Genomic DNA, 21,531 nt, shown 5'->3' with positions numbered 1-21,531 from the left:
GAAGTTGAGCGCACGTGCTCAGCGTCATATCCAGAGGTTGTCTTTGGGGAAATAGAAGTATGAGTGCTGCCAGCATTGCTGCAGAGGTTGAAGGGGTGGGGGGTCAGCCTGTCAGTGCTCAGACCATACACCGCACACTGCATCAAATTGATCTGCATAGCTGTCGTCCGAGAAAGAAGCCTCTTCTAAAGCTGATGCACAAGAAAGCCCGCAAACAGTTTGCTGAAGACAAGCAGACTAAGGACATGGATTACTGGAACCAGTGTCATGGTCTGGGGCTGCATGAGTGCTGTTCATTTGAGGGAACCATGAATGCCATGTACTGTGACATACTGAAGCAGAGCATAATCCCCTCCCTTCGGAGACTGGGCCGCAGGGCAGTATTCCAGCATGATAACGACCCCAAACACACCTCCAAGACGACCACTGCCTTGCTAAAGAAGCTGAGGGTAAAGGTGATGGACTAGCCAAGCATGTCTCCAGACCTAAACCCGAATGAGCATCTGTGGGGCATCCTCAAACGGAAGGTGGAGTCGACATCCGTGATGTCATCATGGAGGAGTGGAAGAGGACTCCAGTGGCAACCTGTGAAGCTCTGGTGAACTCCATGCCCAAGAGGGTTAAGGCAGTGCTGGAAAATAATGGTGGCCACACAAAATATTGACACTTTGGGAAGGATTTGGACTTTTTCCTTAGGGGTGTATTCACTTTTGTTGCCAGCAGTTTAGACATTAATGGCTGTGTGTTGAGTTATTTTGAGGGGACAGCAAATTTACACTGTTATACAAGCTGTACACTCACTACTTTACATTGTAGCAAAGTGTCATTTCTTCAGTGTTGTCACATTAAAAGATATAATCAAATATTTACAAAAATGTGAGGGGTGTACTCACTTTTGTGAGATACTGTGTATAGTCACATAATCAAAGCTTATTCCGATGGACAGCCAATTTAATCTTCTAGACGGTGATGGAAAAGTAAACTATGGTACCATTTACTGAGCAAAAATGTATTCTATTAAAGCTTCACTATATGGCCAAACATTGGGGTCTTCCCCAAACTGTTGCCAAAAAGTTGAAAGTGCACAATTGTCTAGCACAGGGGTGTCCAATCTTATCTGGAAAGGGCTGGTGTGGTTGCAGGTTTTCATTTTAACCAAGCAGAATCCACACCTGAGTCTATTGAAAGCCAAGATCAACTGATTAAACAGATGGAATCAGGTGTGGCTCCTGCTTGATTCATGATTGTATGATGATACCCCTGTGCACAAAGCGAGATCCATGAAGACATGGCTTGCCAAGGTTGGTGTGGAAGAACTTGAGTGGCCTGCACAGAGCCATGACCTCAACCAGGTTTCCTCACCCGACGTTCGTGCCTGACCTCACTAATGCTCTTGTGGCTGAATGGACAAATCCCCACAGCCATGTGCCAAAATCTAGTGGAAAGCCTTCCCATGAAGAGTGAGGGTAATTATAACAACAGAGGGGGAATAAATCTGGAATGGGATGTTCAAAAAGCATATATGGGTGTCCACAAACCTTTGGCCATATAATGTACAAGCTATATAATGTAAGCTACAGTGCATTCAGAAAGTATTCAGATCCCTTCATTTTTTTCCACATTTTCTTATGCTGCAGCCTTTTTTCCCCACATCAAGCTACACTTCATAACGACAAAGCAAAAATCAGATTTGTGATCTTTGCAAAATTATTGAAAAGAGAAAAACTGAAATCACATAATACTCCTAACTCAGTACTTAGGTGAAGCACCTTTGGCAGTGATTACAGCCTAAAGTGTTTTTTTGGGTATGATGCAACAAGCTTTGCACACCTGGATTTGGGAATTTTCTGGGATTCTTCTCTGCAGATCCTCTCAAGCTCTGTCAGGTTGGACAGGGACCATCCGTGGACAGCCATTTTCAGGTCTCTCCAGAGATGTTCTATTGGGTTCAAGTCCGGGCTCTGGCTGGGCCACTTAAGGGCATTAACAGAGTTGTCTCTAAGCCACACTTTTGTTGTCTTGGCTGTGTGCTTAGGGCCATTGTCTTGTTGGAAGGTGAACCTTTGGGCCAGTCTGAGGTCCTGAGTGCTCTGGAACAGGTTTTCATTAAGGAGATCTCTGTATTTTGCTGGGTTCAGCTTACCTTCCACCCTGACCAATGCCCCAGTCCCTGCTGCTGAAAAACAGCCCCATAGCTACCACCACTTGCTTGGAATTGAGGCCAAACAGTTCAATCTTCGTTTCATCAGACCATGAGAGTCCTTTATGTGCTTTTTTGGGTGCAAATTCAAAGCAGGCGTTCATGTGTCTTGCACTGAGGAGATGCTTTCATCTGGCCACTCTGCCATAAAGCCCAGATAAGTGGCATTGCAGTGATGGTTGAGCTCCACACACGATCTCTGGAGCTCATCCAGAGTGACCATAGGGTTCTTGGTCACCTCCCTTACCAAAGGCCCTTCTCCCACAATTGCTCAGTTTGGCTGGACAGCCGGGTCTAAGAAGAGTGCTAGTTGTTCCAAACTTCTTCCATTTAAGAATTATGGAGGCCACTGTGCTCTTGGGAACCTTCAATGCAGCAGAAATGTTTGTAGTCTTGCCCAGATCTGTGCCTCGACACAATCTTGTCTCTGAGCTCTGCAGGCAGTTCCTTTGACCTCATGGTTTTGTTTTTGCTCTGATATTCATTTTCAGCTGTTAGACCTTGCCTAGACTGGTGGGAGCCTTTTCAAATCATGTTCAGTCAACTGAATTTGCCACAGGTTGATTCCAATCGAAGTATAGAAATATCTCAGAGAATCCAGAGAAATGGGATGCACCTGAGCTAAATTTCAAATGTCATGTCAAAGTGTCCGAATGCTTGTCAGTGTGATATTCCAGGTTTTTCTTTTTAATAAATTTGCAAAGTTATCACAAATCTGCTTTTTGTTTGTCATTATGGGGTGTGGTGTGTAGATTGATGTGAATTTTTTTTCTCTGAAATGGGAAAGTTATCTCTCTTAAGCCTATTATCTAATCTCTATTATGTGAACTCAGCAAAAAAGAAACCTCCCTTTTTCAAGAGACTATTTTAAAGATAATTTTGTAAAATCCAAATAAACTTTACAGATCTTTATTGGAAAGGGTTTAAAGTTTAAACATTTATTTCATGCTAGTTCAATGAACCATAAACAATTATTGCACATGCACCTGTGGAACAGTCCTTAAGACGCTAACAGTTTACAGGCACTAGGCAATTAAGGTCACAGTTACAATAACTTAGGACACTAGAGACCTTTCTACTGATTCTGAAAAACACCAGAACAAAGATGCGTAGGATTCCTACTCACCTGCGTGAACATGCCATAGGCCTGCTGCAGGGAGGCATAAGGACTGGAGATGTGGCCAGAGCAATAAACTGCAATGTCTGTAATGTAAGACGCCTAAGACAGTGCTACAGGGAGACAGGAAGGACAGCTGATCATCCTTGAGTGGAAAATTACATGTAACCATGTGTCCCCCCAGACGTGATGGTGAACTTGCAAATGCCTTGGGGAAAGAATGGAGTAACATCTCACAGCAAGAACTGACAAATCTGGTGCAGTCCATGAGGATGAGATGCACTATAGTACTTAAAGCAGCTGGTGGATACACAACATATTGACTTACTTTTAATATTGACACCCCCCCCCCACCCCCCTTTGTACAGGGACTCCTAATTATTCCATTTCTGCTCGTCAAATATCTGTGAAACTTGTTCATTTTATGCTCCAGTCATTTAATGTTTTGTTACTACAAATATTTAGACATGTTAAGAAATTTGCTGGAAATAAAAACAGTTTAATGTGAGAGGATATTTATTTTTGCTGAGTTTATTATATAGCTATATGTACACAAATATGTACCAAATATTGTACACATTTGAGTAATAAGCCTAATATTTGAATAGTATTATGGATCATGTTCATAAAATAAATCTGTGCTGAAGAGGTCAGTGGAATGTAGTTTACAGTTATAAGAGTTTCCTGGCTTAAACTGAACCCCTGCTTTACATAAAAGATTTATGTCTGTAGTTTGACTGGGGAAAAGTGAAAGGTTAACATCACTGTTAATATCCACCCAAAGACAAATTTTTTTTTGTTTGCAAAATCCAGAAAATATCAATAACCTGGTTAGACCAACTGACAAGAAATACACTGTATCGCCAAAAGTACACATGCTTTTTGAACATCCCATTCCGGTTTAGTCCCCCTTTGCCGTTATAGTAACCTCCACTCTTCAGGGAAGGCTTTCCATTAGATTTTTCAGTGTGGCTGTGGGGATTTTCTCATTCAGCCACAAGAGCATTAGTGAGCTCAAGCACTGATGTTGGGTGAAATGGCCTGGTGTGCATTCAGCATTCCAGTTTATCCCAAAGGTGTTCAGTGGAGTTTGTGGTCAGGGCTCTGTGCAGGCCACTCCAGTTCTTTCACTCAAACCTTGGCAAACCATGTCTTCGTAGAGACTGCTTTTTGCACAGGGGCATTGTCATGTCGGAACAGGTTTGGGCCCCTAATCTCCAGTGTAAGGAAACTGTAATGCTATCGCATACAGAGACATCCTATACAATTGTGTGCTTCCACTTTTGTGGAAATGGTTTGGGGAGGCCCATATCTGGGGGTGATGGTCAGGTGTCCAGATACTTTTGGCCATATAGTGCACATAACTTGGTGGATTAAAAAGTATATATTGATTAAAAAAACTTCTAAAAAATAATAAGATACTTGATTTAAAAGTAATGATGCACCATATCACTACTGGGGAATATAACTATATTCTGATGCTACTGTAGCACTACCAGCCAACATTGCTTTAAGGCTACTCTTTTAATCAATATTAATTTATTATGTATAATATATTATGAAGAACTGATGGGAATAGAGGTGGTAGGGGCATTTGGTGTAATTTCTTAGTATAAAATGCTTAAAGAATGTATTCATAATGCCCAGTGTTCCTGGCATAGCCTTCACCTGACCACCATAAACCAGAACATTCTTTTTCCAAGTACTCTTCAAAATACTACGCCCAAACAAAGGCCATAATGTTAAATATTTCTGTACTGACTGGAATTAAAATATTCAATACCACCTTCTCCACTTGAGAATTCTGGTGCTAATGCAATTACTTCTAAAATAACTACAATCCACTATTTTTGCACTGATGATTTTAAAAGTTTACCTTTTGGATCTCACAGGACATACCAATTCTGCCAACATTACCATTACTACAACTCCCCCTTTTTAAAAAATTTTTTTTTTATCCGGCTCTATAAAGGTTGGATGACTCGAGTTTGATGTGTTTTCAGTGCATTTATTTGTACATTTTAAATCTAGACTGAATGATGTTTACATGGCTCTATGAACATTAATACAATAGATAATCTTCAGACTCAAAGCTTTTTTTTTTATCAAGAGGAGAAAATAAAACACAGCAAAAGGTTGATAAATGACTTCCTCAGTAAATTTTGCACATTAAGAACTATGACATTCCTACTAAATTATAATACAATGAAACCCAGAGCTGGGATTTTAGCACTGCTTTTAACATTCTACTTCTCTTCTTTTCCCTTAGTCTTTCTGTACACCATTTCCCTGAAACTGGAAAGGATTTTACTTTCTCTCTTTCTCCTTTCTTCCTGGTTGAAGGAGGCAAGGGCTCTCTTTTCATCAGCACTGTAGATCTGGTTTTCCTTTCTCAGACGCACAGCCTCCATACGCCGATGTCTGTGGGGTTATCAAGCGTTATAGAGTCATTAAACAGAACAAGCCCTAAACAATGCATCTTAATGCAGCTCTGAACTGCATCATGAAAGCTGTCACTGCAGGAGAAACAGACGACTAAAAAACAAAACAAAAAAACAGGCACGTATGCACAAACACTAGTGTAGCATTGCTGATGGACTACAGTGCTGGACCCTATGTCAGAAATCATCAAATGAAAAACAGTAACCAATTTATCAATGATGTGAAAAAAGTCCTCTCTGTGTATCATCAAGATGTCTCACAGTGCTTGATTATTGGTGGTTATTTACCTGGATCATTCAACATTTCATCGCAAAGCTGCTAGACAGTTAGTGAATGATGCCAGCAACAGCACAAGAAATGCTTTCAAAATTTTTCTTAATCCAAAATAAATCTAATATGCTTTTTGCGCAATTCAATTAAGAATGTCAGCTTTATAGAAAGAGTCAGCATGTGTATGTCACAAATACTCTCAGGGGCAGTAAAAATTGTACAGGTTTACATGGGGGTGTGAGAGCAGGCAGTAAAGGAAGAAAGTGCCACCCATAGGCGGTTGCCCAGTTAGCCTACGTGTGGTAATGGTGGCCCTGTCTTTATGCACTAATGTGTGTATTTATGCATCAGCTATGCATCTCAGTCCGTACAGGATTTCACATAGATATTTTGTGATTGTTATGGCCAAAATTTGTACATTTTGTTGCTGCTTTTTTCATAATTTGCAATGCAACGTGCGGAGAATTCATGCGACTTTTACGTCAGTCAAACTTGACATTTGTAATAATTTTACGCTACCAGGAAAGAAAAATGGAGGATAACAGTGAAGGAGGATTTCAGTGGTGGGATGATGAGATAACAGACTTCATAAACATTTGGGGTGATGCTGCTGTACAAGCAAAATTAGAAAGCACGTATCCCAACTACTCCATGTTTGAAGAGATCGCAAAAGAAATGGCCGAACACGGCCATACGAACACCTGGCTACAGCGCCAAAGGAAAGTTAAACGTTTCCGCTGCTCCTTTGCGCATGTGGTGCAGTTTAAGAGTGTGATCTGTTCAGACTAATGTCAGATATGGGCCACATTGAAAAAATGTGAACAGCCTAACAAAAAAAATCGGATTTGGGCCACTTTTGCCTACTGTGTGAACACAGCCTATGTGTATTACTTTGAGTGTATGTTGTTAATCCTTTGTTGATAAAAATCAATAAAAGCCCACATACCTGCTTCCGCTCATCACATAGCCTGATTTCTCAAAGTCCGCAATCTCATCACTGGTAAGGCCAATTTCACCTCTCCTTGGAATACGCTTGCCTGCTTTTACGTACTCCGCCATGGCAGCACCTTCACCGGGTAACAGAGCATGGCCAAAACTATAAAAGCAGGGACAGGGAGGAAAGCTTCATTAAACTCCAGACAATAATGATATTCAGCAGTAGTGTACTGTACAATAATAACCTTATGAGTAATATACTCATGCAAATACTCACTCTAATGGTTTATCATCCTGGGCCATGTGAGTTAGAGGAGCTTCAGGTCCAACCACATTATCATCAAGACGAGTTTTCTCCACCCACAGTTCTCCGAGATCATCATCTTCCTCTGCGGACTGATCACTGCTGGAACTGCTTGACTCTTTGCGGCTCTTTTTAGCCTTCTTCTTCTTTGATTTCTTCCTGAGATAATAAATATACATTAGAAGTGTACGTCTTTACTTAGAGCAAGGGGTTTCCAGAGAGCCACAGCGCTGCACAGTGTAGCATTTTACCTTCTTACACACACCTGATTAATCTTATCAGCTATTTACCAAAGCCTTTAGATGTCTTTTGAATTTGATGTCTTAGAAGGGGAAATTATACAATAGAAACATACATTAAGAAGAGATTCTCACTGACCTTTTACTTTTCTTCTTTTTCTTCTTCTTCTTGACCTCTTCTGTAAACAGAAGCAACAACAAACAAAAAAACATAACTGTTTGTATATCATGGCTGGTCTGATTAAAACAGAGGCTCAGTCAAAAATGTCTCCCCATTTGACATGTAAGACACTAGATCGGGGTCACTCAACTCCAGTGCCACTCCAAAAACTTTTCCAAGTTTTTTCCCCAGCACACCTCATCTAGCTCACCAGCTGATTATTAACAATTATCTTACAAGAGTTGGTAATGGCATGTTAGGGTTAGGAAATCTCACAAGCAGGACTGATTTATGCATGCTTGTATGAGTGTGTAACTTTTAGCCATACTGGATGTAATACAGTATACTGGGAGTAGGAAAGCAATTCAGATTAATGGTTGAATAAAGCAAAACAGACCTTCTGAGTCACTTTCTGATTCTGTGTCCTCCGAGTGCTTGCGACTTTTCTTTTTTTTCGATTTTCGTTTCTTTTTCTTCTTCTTCTTTTCCTCTGTAAATAAGAAATTGAGGAATCAACAACAGTACTCTTTAAATCAATTTACTTCATCAGCCATGATCATTAGCCATCACCATGAAACAGTTTAAGAGTTCTGTTAGGATCAGTCAGAGCACTGCTTGTGCAGGTCTGCAGAGTAAGGTTGTCTGTAAGGCTCACTGTGAGCCAACAAATAAAAAAGGGAAAGTTGTTGAAGGGGAAAAGCTCCTCCATGATATGATGCCAGCAGCTCTGTGTGAAGACACACTAACTTTTAAGGTGTTTTTTTTTTTTTGATGTGATGACATAGGATGCATCAGAACTGGTGTATGCAAGGTGGGATTTTTCAAATGGACTTTTCAAACCCAGGGTGACACTCAGGACCATCACATGTTGTAACACACACACAAAGCCCACAGCTTTAACAAGCACACACAGATGTAAATGTAAATCACCACACCTTCTGAACTTGTCTCAGAGCTGCTGTTCTTCACATCCTCTTCAACTGGAGTGTGTTCATCTGAGCTGTTGGGAGGAAAACACCACTAATTTAAGCACATACAGCTCTCACACACTGTTGGAGATCAGGTAGCATACTTCACATCCAAACTTTAACTCATACTTACTCAGGGTCTCGGACTCTTGGTGAATAGCCCCAGACCTCAGGACATCCCAGCTCACCGATTCTCTCACGCTCTTGCAAGCGCCTGAATATTATTATTATTATTATTAATAATAATAATAATGAGTCTTTATTTGTCACATATACATTACAGCACAGTGAAATTCTCCCCCACATATTCCAGGATGTTATAGGAAGCTGGGGTCAGAGTGCAGGGTCAGCCATGATACGACGCCCCTGGAGCAGAGAGGGTCAAGGGCCTTGCTCAAGGGCCCAACAGTGGCAGTGCTGGGGCTTGAATCCCTGACCTTCCGATCAGTAACCCAGAGCCTTAACCGTCAAGCCACCACTGTCCCATAACAATAATAATAATAATAATAAATAAAACACAATCACGTGTTACATAGGATTTTTTTTAATCAAGTGACACAACCTTATCTAAAGTCATCAGTAACTCTATTTTAGTGATTGTATAAGTCTGACTACTAAGTCAGATATTACCTGGCGATGAAGGCTTCTTGTCTTTGCCTTTGGATATCGTCTCTCTTGTCGTAGTAATCGGATCTCGATCCCGCATAGTGTCCCCGGTCCCGCTCGTCAGCCCAGGCCAACTTCTCTCGTTCTCTCGATCTGGACCGACTGCGCGAGCCGCCCATCCGGAAGCGGTTCCGGCTCTTCTCTTTGTTATCGGACCATTTCGACTTCCGCTCATCGGTCCTGTTGTGTCTGTGGTTATCGGCCGCAGGACTCGACACGCGCTCCCGCGAGCGACTCCGCGCACTTCCGCTGCTCGAGCGGCTCCGGCGGCGCTTTCTCGGGCTACTGGCCTCCGAACTTTTGCCGTTGAGCTCGGGCATCGTTAAGCGCTTTGCTGTGTTTAAACAGTCGCTTTCTTTTAGTACACACTTTAAGTGCTACTTTCTGAGATAAATAATTCCTCCTTGTTTACATTAATGCGTGTGCTGAAACCGTCAACACCAAACCTCAGAGGAACGAGCTGTGGCTTTAGATCCTCAGAGCGGCCGAAAATGGATTTACAGTTCAGACTGTGTTAACATACTGTCCGAGCCGTAAAACAAAAACCAATCATTAATCCGTGTATCTAAAATAAACGCGTTTCGAACAAAAAAAAAGGTCTAACTGTTATTTACGTCGCAATGTCGCGAGTTGTGCTAAGTTTGTAATATCGCCCCCTACAGTTTGAACCCCACATCGATACTAGGTACGCGTTTTCCCGGCGGAAATGCGTCATAATTTACTTTACTTCCGCTGTTTCTTCTACCAGAAGTCGCTTTCGCTAAAAAAAAAAAAAAAAAAAAAAAAAAAGATTGCCTGCGTCTTGAATCACAGAAAAGTTTTTAACACCGAATCTACCATTTTCTGGCATAATGGCATATTTTCTGGCATAATGCGGAACAAATAGTTGCGAAACACATTAAAGTGGCTAATTTTAGCTGTTCTAGTTAAAACAGCTGTGATTTTTTGTGGGGTGTTTGGAAATGTGTTTAAGGATTATGTAGTGAGTGTAATTGTATTTAAGTCTGTGTTTGTGTCAATGTGTAAGCATTTATGTAGATGTATTAATGGTTATATGTATGATACCAGTGACAGACAAATTTCTGCTCTGTGACAAACAGAATGGACAATATAGTAAAATTACGAAAATGTTTTGAATAGATGGTTACAAAGGGATTATCTCTGACATAATATTAAGGAATATTAATCAAATTCAGTATAATTTCATTTGGAAGAATAAACATTATATTAGAAAGGGCAACCTTGTAAAACCTGTTATTGAGGGTGGATTGAATGTAATTGACTTTAAGGCCATGCAATAAACAATAAAATGAAGTGGTTCCAGACATTTCTTAGGAAATGACAGTTGATCTGGTTCAAACCACTTAGTAAAGTTTTTGAGGATTTTTGGGTGTTGAGCTTCTTTTGAAATGTGATTTTGAACCTTGTAAATTACATGTCAAGCTTCTTTTCGCAGTCACGTATAAAATTGGACATTAATATATAAGCACAATTTTTTTTCACCACACAGCTGTTCATTGTGGAAAAATAGATTGATTCTCTTTAAAAGAAAATCTGTATTTTGTTCATGATTTTGTGGAACAAGGTGTTTGGTCTGTCACACCTAATGGATGAGATAGGGAACGTACTTACTCAAAAGTATAACTTCACTTGTGCTAAAAAAAATATTTAACATTGCTCAAAGCTGTTCCCTCTGGTATCACTGTTGATTTGTCTGTTAATTGGTCTTCTCATTCTCACAGCAATTATGTATTTACAACAGTATCTAATAATACGGATTTTTTTTCCTAGTCTACTTTATACCCTGTTTATTATGATGTTTCACAAAAACTATTTAAGGCACATAAAATTAATCATTGTATTATTTAACCATAGTTGTCAAAATTCATGAATCAGTTCATATATTCATTCACCTGCTGTCCCAAATGACCAAACCATGTTTTGTAATTTGGGACATCTTGAAAATTATTAAATTACAAAAATCTGTGCATTATGTGAACAAACTTCATGCTTATTTTGTTACAGTAGCATATGTATATATGCATAATAAATATGTGGAATAAATTAGTAATCACAACTTTATAACTTTAAAGGGGGGGGGGGGTGGCTAGCCAAAGTGTGTCATTTTTCATGCCTCAAGATTTTGGGGGTCAGCTTCATATTTGATTAAGTTATCAATCACTTCCACAGCAAGGGCTTAGTAACAAAACTTTTGACTTTCACCTGTCAGGCCAGACAATAAATGCTACTAAGTATAACAGTCCCATGAAGTTTACCTGATATCCCAATAATTCACGCTACTGTATGACCTTACATTTGAATATCACAACATATTTTGCAGTGATGGTCATGATAGCCTTGAAAATTTTGATTTTGAGTCAACATTTTTTTCAGCTGTAAGAAGGCAATGTCAGGAAACTTTTGTACAGGTCTGGTTTGATTTTGAAGTGACATTATATTGCTTTTGGCAGATTTGGCAACCCAGTTACTGAAGAATTGCAGTCAGTAGTGTCTGAACAAAGCCTATGTTTTGTTTCAGTAAATTGGTGTATACCACAGATTCCAACTTGTCCTCACAGTTTAGTGTTTTCCTTACTCTAAAACAAATAATCAGCTAATTAACAGCCCTTCCTGACTTTAACCATTTAATGTTTGTGTATGTGTCAGAGCAGGTAAAGGGGGTACTCCAGGATCAGGGTTAGGAATCTCATGATTATTCTTAATTTAAGATCATTTACAGTGGATATGAAAAGTCTACACAACCCTGTTAATAATAGCAGGTTTTTGTGAAGTAAAAAATGACGCTAAGATAAATCATGTCAGATCTTTTCTCACCTTTAATGTGAAATTGTAAAGTATACAAATAAAGTGAAAAACAATCAGAAACTTTTTTAGGGAAAAAACAACAACAACCTAGTTGCATTAGAGTGCAAACCCCTAAACTAATACTTTGTTGGAGAACCTTTTGAATTTATTACATCACTCAGTCTTTATGGGTAAGAGTCTATCAGCATGGCACATCTTGATTTAGCAATATGTTCAAACTCTTTCTTGCAAAAACATTCTAGATCCGTCTAATTGTAAGGGCATCTCTTGTGCACCGCCCACTTTAGGTCATCCCCACAGATTTTTTTTTTTTACTTGGATTCAGGTCTGGTCTCTGGATAGGTCATTCCAAAACATTGATCTTCTTTTGGCTAAGCCATTCTTTTGTTGATTTGGGATGTATGCTTTCAGTCACTGTTGTGCTGAAAGGTGAAATTCTTTTTCATCTTAAGCTTATTAGAATGTTTTGCACTAAAATCAACTGCTATTTGGAGCTATTCATGATTCCCTCCACCTTGATAAAAGCCCCAGCTCTGACTGACGAAAAGTAACCATAAAGCATCAAGTCAAGTCAAGTCAAGTGGGGTTTTATTGTCATTCCTCTATATAACTTGTATACGTTGGAACAAAATGCTGTTTCTTCAGGACCATGGTGCAACAAGGAACAGTACACAAGACTACATAAAGTGCAAATACACAACAGTGTGAGACGAGTGCAAAACAATAAATACACAAGACAATAGATATACAGAACATGGACTGTAATTGTAAACATGGACTGTAGCTATTTTGTAAAGTAGCAGCACAAGTATAGCAGCAATACTGGCAGCAAAAACAAGTTCCATAGAATAAAGTGACTGATGCAGCTACTGTATGTAAAGTGCAGTGTGCAGTAGTACTGAATCTTAATGGGTTAGTGCATGTGCAGTGGTATGAGGCTGACTGGGTTAGGTGTTCAACTAGCCCAGGTGAGTGTTGGGAGGCAGCAGGGTGTTGAGTAATCTGACTGCCTCAGGGAAGGAACTGTTGTGGAGGGTGAACAGTCCATGAAAAGGGTGAGAGGGGTCATCTGCAATACTGATGGCTTTGTGGATGCAGCAGTTGTTGAATGGCATGATGTGGCCACCACCATGCTTCACCGTGGGTATGTTATAGCCTAGTAATATGAGATCATTTTAGGTCTTTAGTGAAAAATATACATAAAGTCCCCAGAAAGAATTTACATATATAAATATTCACCTCAGTGTGAATGATTTACAGCAATTACAGATGCTACTTTTTCCTCTTTTTTTCCTCCTATTAGCTTTGCGCATTTCCCATTTGCAATTTTCAGGTCATGCCACAGGTTTTCAGATGGATTAAAGTCTTGGCTTTGACTCAGCCATTCCAAAACACAAACCCATGTTTCTCTCTCTTTCCCTCTCTCTCTTTTTCAGCCATTCCTTTGTAGTTTCTTCCCTGTGCTTTGGCTCACTGTCCTGCTGGACAGTTCCTCCTGCTGAAAAGCATGATGCTACCACCATTAATACATGAAGACTTTCTGCAACGCACGGTGCCTTAGTGGTTAGCACGTTCACACCTCCAGGGTCGGGGGTTTGATTCCCACTGTAGCCCCGTGTGTGCGGAGTTTGCATGTTCTCCCCGTGCTGCTGGGGTTTCCTCGGGTACTCCGGTTTCCTCCCCCAGGTAGGCTAATTGGCATGTCCAAAGGTAGGCCTTGCATGGTAGGCTGATTGGCATGTCCAAAGGTAGGCTTTGCATGGTAGGCTGATTGGCATGTCCAAAGTGTCTGTAGTGTGTGAATGTGTATTTGATTGTGCCCTGATGGATTGGCACCCTGTCCAGGGTGTACCCAGCCTTGTGCCCAATGCTTCCTGGGATAGGTTTCCCCGTGACCCTGAAGGAAGGATAAGCGGTATAGAAAATGGATGGATGGACTTTCTGGAGGCACTGTATATCTGCAGTGTCTTTATCCCAGCTCATTTGGCTGCGGATGTCCGTTTTGGGTTGCCTTTAACGCGCAGACCTGGCAACCCTAATTGAAAACAAACGCACGCGGGTAGTTGCGTCAAGAGGGTGTCATAACGTGCTGTGAGCTTGAAAAAGTTTTAGGATGAGGTCCATTCCAGCTAAATCCTACTTGTGCAGTAGTTTTCAATTCAGTTTATGCGAATACTTGGTCACGTGGATTAACGGCTAGTAATGAATGCAAAATCACATTCAGTTAGATAAAATACAGGCAAAGTAAGGTATCAAATGCACTGGTTACTTAAAGCGTTTATAACTATGACAGACATGAGAGAGATGTGTACATCATCACTGATGGTCATTATTCACTGCATGCCGGTTGATTGAGCAGACAGATGATTCTGCGACTCCTGTTGGTTATACAGAGAGTCGCAGCCTTTCCTTCAGCTCCAACAACAGACTTTTTGTTGTCTGCTGCCACAAACCAGCATTGTGTGTTTTTTATTACTTCAAAAACAGAAGCCTGGATACAGACGCTTCGCACTGCAGGTACACAATTAAGCATCACTAAATATTAATATTTTACAAACCTGTGATGTTTTCTTCCATTAATAAATATGACAGCTAAGTCAACCTAGCTAGCTTGGCATTTCACACCCTGCTAGCTAGGTTAGCTGTGCTAGCACCGTAGGCCGCAACCTGGCGCCGAACCAGGAGAGATGAACTGAACATTCAAGCGTTAGCGAGTCAGTTAATGTTTTTAGCCCTTTCTGCATTATCTGGTGATTTTATACTTTCGGGCACGTGTTTGCAATAAGCCTAGAAAATACCCGCTTATTAATGCTGCACTTCCTGAATGCTTAGCGACCAGACATGAAACTTGCATTGCACGTAAATTAATTACTTGTGTCCCTTTTTGTTGCTTTCACATCAGTTTAGCTTGTTAGCTAAAAGGTCTGCATTAACAGCGTTTAGACCCGTTAATACAAATAGAATTATAAAGGTCTGTTTCACATTAGCATATACTTTTTTTTGGTTTTTTTTTTTGTTTTTTTGTTAACGAAACTACAATTTTAAACGTTTTATAGTCCACCAATAGCATCACATGCGTCTATAAAAACAGTGTTTATTCTGGCTACCGAAACCCGTTACATGCAGACCACCAGCGACAGGTTTTATACTTCATGTGGTGGAAATGATATCGAATAATTATATTCTAAAATATTCTTATGTTATCTGCAATAAATAGTTTGTTTAGGGAAGAATGACTTTATTTTTCTCACCAAGTTTTCACCGCTTTCTTCACAGGATGTCGAAATTAAAGCTGATATCTGTAACTGACACACAGTTTCCTGTGTCATTGCTAGAAGCCATCAGTGAGCAGCGAAACAACGGATTATTCTGTGATGTGACCATAATTGTACAGGACCGCAAGTTCAGGGCGCACAAGACAATGCTGTCAGCATCTAGCACTTACTTTCGGCAGCTTTTTTCAGTTGCAGGACATGTGATTGAGCTAAATTTTATCAAGGCAGACATATTCGAAGAAGTCCTGAATTACATATACACCTCAAAAATCCACCGAATTCGCTCCGACAAGCTTGAAGATCTTATCAACGCAGGCCAGATCTTAGGAGTCAAGTTCATTGCCAATCTCGCGACCCCACTTTCACAAGTCAAGGGGCTACCTGGCTTGTCAAAAGAAGGAGACACCAGCAATGTTAATGCTGCTGAGAAAAATGAAACCGGAGTGTTGATTATGCCGATCATCACAGAATCCTTCTCTTTATCTGCCGAGGAATTCAAAATGGTAAGTGGCAGTGTTGACAGAGATGATCAAGACAACGATGTTCTTTTTGTCTCAGAGCTGGAAGCGCCGAAAGCTCAGAAGACAAAGCAATCTCAGGTTATAGATTTGGACGAGGAGGAAGGGCCAGATCCTAAAAGGCAAAAAGGCACAAATGAGGAAGAACTGAATCCTGAAAGGGAAAAAGCTCAACATGAAGAGAGCAAGCTACCTTCAGAAGGTGAAGTGCCAAAGAAATTCCAAGACAAACCACAAGCCCAATCAATCCCTGCAGCTGTTACTATGTCCCCAAAAACCGTTGATGCTGTTATGGTTTCTGATGCAAGATCCTCCACACAGAGTGCACCTGCTACCCCAGCTCATGTGAACAGTCATACCCCTGCCTCTCTAAATACCACTCTGCCTATGGAACCCAATGATGTGCTTGGAGTTCAGAAGAAGACGGTTTTGTTGGAGCAGTCACCAGATCGGCCAGACAAAATCAGACTGTCAGATGTGAGGCCAACCTTCAGCACTAATAATGGAACTGGGCTAGATGCTGCTTTGACTAAGAAGACAATTACATTAGACAAAGCCTCAGAAATCGATTCGCTGTCATCAGGATGTAAGGTTTATGCCAACATAGGGGAGAACACCTATGACATTGTTCCTGTGAAAGAGTACTCGGGTGAAGGAGAAGCTCGCCCTGCCCCTGGACGAAAATCACAGACCTCAATGCACGGTGCAAGCAATCTGACCACCGGCTCGCCTCGAGGTAAGAAAAAAGGTAAATCGGAGCAAGAGGATCATTATGAACTTATTATGGACGGAAAGACCTTTTATGTGTGCATTGTGTGCAAGCGTCCCTATGTGTGCCTGACAAGCCTTAGGCGGCACTTTAACACACACTCCTGGGAGAGGAAGTACCCGTGTCATTACTGTGACAAAGTATTTGCTTTGGCTGAATACAGAACCAAACACGAGATCACTCACACAGGTGAGAGAAGGTATCAGTGTTTACTGTGTAGTGAAACGTTCCTCAACTACCAATTGTTGTCATCACACTGCAAGCAAATGCACAATCAAGACCCTTCAGGCAGGAAGGAGAAGGACGACACGGACAATAACTTGTACCGCTTACTTCCATGTAAAACGCTGCAGTTCAAGCCGTACTCTTTCGTCTCGGGCGAGACCGGGGGGATTCCACTCATTAATGGAGATGGGATTGTGCAGCACGTTAGCCCTGGCAGGCCACAATTCACAAACCAGGAACTCCCTTCCAGCCAGAGCAAAATGTTGACCTGGAATGACATCTTTGTCGAGCCTGATGCACACAATCGACCAGGGGCTCATTCACGACCCGAAGCCCCTCCTCGACCCGCAAACCAAATGAACGCAGAGAACACGACAGAGTTTGAATTTGTCATACCAGAAACATACTGAGCTGGCATGTTCACAATTCTGAGTGCTATGGTGCCTTTTAATGTTCCAGGTTTAAAGAAATATGTTCTTGAATTCAGTCAACTGGATAAGTAAGTAAGTTAATTGAACACAAAATAGTCGTGTGAAAAAAATAAATACATCCCATGGAAAGTGTTGCTTTTTTTTGACATATTTGAACAAGCAAACAGTTGAACATTTGAAACAGTGCCTATTAATAAAGATTATTTACTTGAAAAAAACCACAAGGAAAATGATACTTTTCAAATATTTATTCAACAGAAATATCAATAGATGTGATATTCTTCTGTGGAAAAGTAAGTACACCCTTGGCCTTAGAAGCTAGTACAGCCCCCTTTATCAGAAATAACTTGTAGGCATTTTGCAAAATTGCCCACCAGGCTTGCTGGAGTTTTTGACCACTCTTGCATGCAATATTCTTTCAGTTGCAAGATGTTTGAGGATTTTCTTGCATGTACTGCCTGTTTCAAATCCCCCCACAACATTTCAATGGGATTCAAATCCAGGCTTTGACTAGTCCATTCCATAACCCTCCATTTCTTCTTTTTGAGCCATTCCTTGGTGGATTTGCAAGTGTGCTTAGGAACATTATCCTGTTGAAAGGTCCATTTTTTTTGTTCAACTGTTGTACAGATGGCCTCACATTATCTTCAAGCACTCTTTGATATGATGCAGAATTCATAGATGAATCAATGAATGCAAGTTGCCCAGACCCTGTGGCAGCGAAGCAACCCCAAACCTTAACATTTCCACCACAGTGCTTCACAGTTGGTATGAGGTGCTTCTACCCAAAAGCTGTCTTTGGTCTGAGCCAAACGTGTCTGCTGTTACTGTCATCAAACAACTCCTATCTTTGATTCATCTGTCCAAAGAACATGATTCCAAAAGGCCTGGTCTTTGCCTACATGCTCATTGGCAAACTGTAGTCTTCCAAAGGCTTTTTCCAGGCACGCCTCCCATGCAAGTCAGATTTGTGCAATCTCTTGTAGAAGCTTGCACTTTGACACCAACAGTTACTACCAAGACTTACTAGCAGTTACTACCAAGACTTACTGGCCATTTGGCACTCATTTGAAATCTGTGCCATTTGTAGATTATTTTCCTTACAGTGGAATGATGTATTTCAAATAATTTGGAGATCTTTTGAAATCCCTCGCCAGACTCCTAAGCATCCCAACCTTTTTTCTGAAGGCCTTACAGAACTCTTTAGATCTTTGCATGATGACACCACACACCTCAATAACAAAGGGAACACCAGACACTAGATATGAGACCAGTTTAAATAAGACAGATTCCACCTGCACTTCCTAAGCAGGGTCTAATCACTGGTACCCAATCCTGAAAACCTGATTCGAATTTTATGGATTTGAAAGTGTGATAAATGTAGGGGTGTACTTACTTTTGCAATGTGACTGATGGTTTTTTTTGTTAATTTAAATTGTGAAAATTACTACAAAATGTCAGCTTTGTGTCATTTGATAGTGTATCAACTTTATTAATTCTGTTTCAAAGAGTATCAAATGTTTACTTGTCCAAATATATCAAAAAGCCAACAATTTCCATGGGGGTGTACTTATTTTTTCACATGACTGTATGTTTACCATTCAAGATGGGGTTCAGGGGCTTTGTCAGAATCATGTGTTTGAAATTGTTCTGTAGCTGTTACATTTGTCTAATGCTTTAAATTTTGGCAGTACTTCTCATACAACAAATATCTTTGAACTTTTACTTTAAAAGTACAGTGTGGGCTTGATCAAAACAAAACAAACAATAGTGACAGTGGTAATTGAGGGATGCTATTTTCTTCCCTACATTAGACTGGATATTCCTTTATTGTATGAATATTATTTAAACCATGCAAATTAGGGCTGCAATTAATGACTATTATGATTGAATAATCTGTTGATTATTTCTTCGATTAATCGATTAGGTGGATTAAAAGACTGATTTTTATTTTTTGTATTGTTTCCGAAAAAAAACCATGTTATTTCACATTCTGCCCAATGTTGTCCTTCATTTGCACCACATTGTGCAAAAGATATTAAATGTATCTATGTGGGCTATGCTATACCTTGTGCAAAGGATTTTAAAAAATATTATCATTATATTTTTAAAACAACTGATTGTCTACAAGCTTTAAAGCAGAAGTTAAATCACCATATTAAAAATGCTAAAATAACAAAGAAAAGAAAAACAAAAGCGCAAACTAAGTAAGAAGTTGAATGATCTGCAGTAACACACACATTCACTTATCTGAACACAGTAACATGTTACTTTATTTTGTAAATGTATGACACTTCTTACATTTATATACAATTACATGTTATAACTTCATTACGGTTACTGCTCTCATAAAAAACACAATTACTTTTGTTTCTAAATATAGCATCAAACAACATATTTGATCAAAATGAACATTTTAGTCAGCGTTATTGCGCTTCCTTTCTATTGCACGCTGTTTGATTGACGCACATGCGTGGACTCGTGCTCATTCATTGAAGTTTAACGGAGACTCACTCGCTGTCAGGACGAGACTTTTATGTAAAATGGAAATACTGGCTTGAATTTCTAACATTTACAGATAAGGATATAAAGGTAAAAATGTAATTTCTGCGCTGAAGAAAACATGTCTGGAACACATTAAACAGGCGTCTGTCGCAGCATCTAACACGACAAGCCACGTTAATACACTCACGAGTTTGTTTGAAGCGCTTAATATAAAAAACATTATCATGTTTTGGACAACCTGGATCGTGCACTTTTCCCACAGCAGCTCACGCTGTGACCTCCACTGTTTTTCAGATGTCTTTTATTCATAGAAATGCGTTTTTCACCGTTGTGAAGTGACGTCACTGACGGGATATCCACAGTGACGTCACAGACCCAACTAATCCATAATGAAATTCGTTGTCGATTATTTTAATTATCGATTTTATCGATTAGTTGTTGCAGCCCTAATGCGAATCAGCCATTTGTTGCAGTAAATCAGAACTAAATGACATCAAGAAAACAAAGCATTTCATAGTGTACCCTTAATCTGTGAAAGTGTTGAATTGCTGGAAAAAAATTATGAATGGTATCAGTGGGGAAATGGTATGAGTTAGGGTAATGAGTACAGATGTTCTTTTTAGTTCAGTTTGAATTTTGGCATAGTTTGCATTGTGAGATTCATTTTACACAATCATGTTCAACACTTTTACAGTATTGCTAGCTTGGAGGAACTTTGATAATGTTTAGATTGAGTAACTTAATGATGAGTCTGAGAGCACACCATTTATAAAAAGTCTGCAAATGACCATGTATTATAACGCCAACACAGAAAACGTGGACAAATGTGCAGAAGATTAATTGTTACAGTTTAGTGCTGGAGACATTGACACATTCTATGAACAAAATTGTTTGTGTTTTGGGTCTTTCATTATGATCATTTCAATAATTTATAAAACAATAATACACTTGTTCCATTACAGAGACCATTCATTTTATACGATAATCTTGGTTTTCTTGTCTAGCATAAAGAAACAATTTTTGTATTTATGATTTGATTGCAGAGGAGGATAGAAGACATTGGTGAATGTTAGTAATATGTCCATTATTTAGCAGATGGCACTTGTAAAATTGTACATTTTTATTTATATGCTGGCCATATACGGCTGTGGTCATTTCCACCAAAAGTGTAATGAATGAAAATGAATTATTGTGAATTAATGAAGTAAAGTGGGTGAGCCTCTACTCAGCAGATCATTATCCAAGTGTAACAGGAGGAGTAATTTGTTGTTGTTGTTTTTTTTCCCATGTGTTTTTCTATATTTCCTTCTTACATATACATGTATGTATTCCATTGTATTCTAGTTAGTAGGTAATGGTTTGGATGGCTAGGATGATCATGTGACTAAATATTGCCACATTCATAAAGTGAGTGCTCTAACATTTGTTAATCTTGCATATTAACAAATTTTTGTTCTACTAAAGACCAATTTAATTGTTTCTATTTTGTTCAACTATATTTATTAGGTGCTGTACAATGTGAAATAAAACTTTAGAGTACTTATTTCTCATTGCTGTCAATTACGTAAACATTTTTCTCCAGCATTCATTCTTCATGGAGGTGTCTAGCTAAGTTTAATAATATAGCAAGTCTGATAACTGAGTATATAGAAGGTGGTATTCTACATTGTCTAGTCTGTT

General features: G+C 39.7%; 2 protein-coding genes across 2 annotated transcripts; one reads left to right on the top strand and one right to left on the bottom strand.

Moving 5' to 3' along the window:
• Window positions 1-5,304: 5,304 nt before the first annotated feature.
• On the bottom strand, window positions 5,305-9,972 carry nkap (NFKB activating protein). Its single transcript, XM_053631575.1, has 8 exons — window positions 9,267-9,972; window positions 8,770-8,850; window positions 8,604-8,668; window positions 8,066-8,158; window positions 7,648-7,687; window positions 7,243-7,428; window positions 6,976-7,125; window positions 5,305-5,738 (listed from the first exon to the last, which is right to left on the bottom strand). Exons 1-8 carry the CDS (start codon window positions 9,620-9,622, stop codon window positions 5,564-5,566), a joined length of 1,146 nt encoding a protein of 381 aa, XP_053487550.1. The 5' UTR covers window positions 9,623-9,972; the 3' UTR covers window positions 5,305-5,563.
• A 4,589-nt stretch (window positions 9,973-14,561) lies between these two features.
• On the top strand, window positions 14,562-21,401 carry zbtb33 (zinc finger and BTB domain containing 33). Its single transcript, XM_053630704.1, has 2 exons — window positions 14,562-14,645; window positions 15,405-21,401. Exon 2 carries the CDS (start codon window positions 15,406-15,408, stop codon window positions 17,323-17,325), a length of 1,920 nt encoding a protein of 639 aa, XP_053486679.1. The 5' UTR covers window positions 14,562-14,645; window position 15,405; the 3' UTR covers window positions 17,326-21,401.
• The last annotated feature ends 130 nt before the right edge of the window (window positions 21,402-21,531 follow it).

This window comes from Ictalurus furcatus, chromosome 8 (assembly GCF_023375685.1).
Source record: "Ictalurus furcatus strain D&B chromosome 8, Billie_1.0, whole genome shotgun sequence".
Lineage (NCBI taxonomy): Eukaryota > Metazoa > Chordata > Actinopteri > Siluriformes > Ictaluridae > Ictalurus > Ictalurus furcatus.
This window is presented reverse-complemented; position numbering and strand designations above follow the sequence as displayed.

Bases quoted from the DNA above. Each gene is read 5' to 3' on its own strand.
- nkap (XM_053631575.1), bottom strand. From the start codon at position 9,622: ATGCCCGAGCTCAACGGCAAAAGTTCGGAGGCCAGTAGCCCGAGAAAG. The intron at 8,851-9,266 runs GTAATATCTGAC...AATAATATTCAG, and splicing joins CAAGAAGCCTTCATCGCCAG to GCGCTTGCAAGAGCGTGAGA. The intron at 7,688-8,065 runs GTCTGTTTTGCT...TTCTGTTTACAG, and splicing joins ATCAGAAAGTGACTCAGAAG to AAGAGGTCAAGAAGAAGAAG.
- zbtb33 (XM_053630704.1), top strand. From the start codon at position 15,406: ATGTCGAAATTAAAGCTGATATCTGTAACTGACACACAGTTTCCTGTG.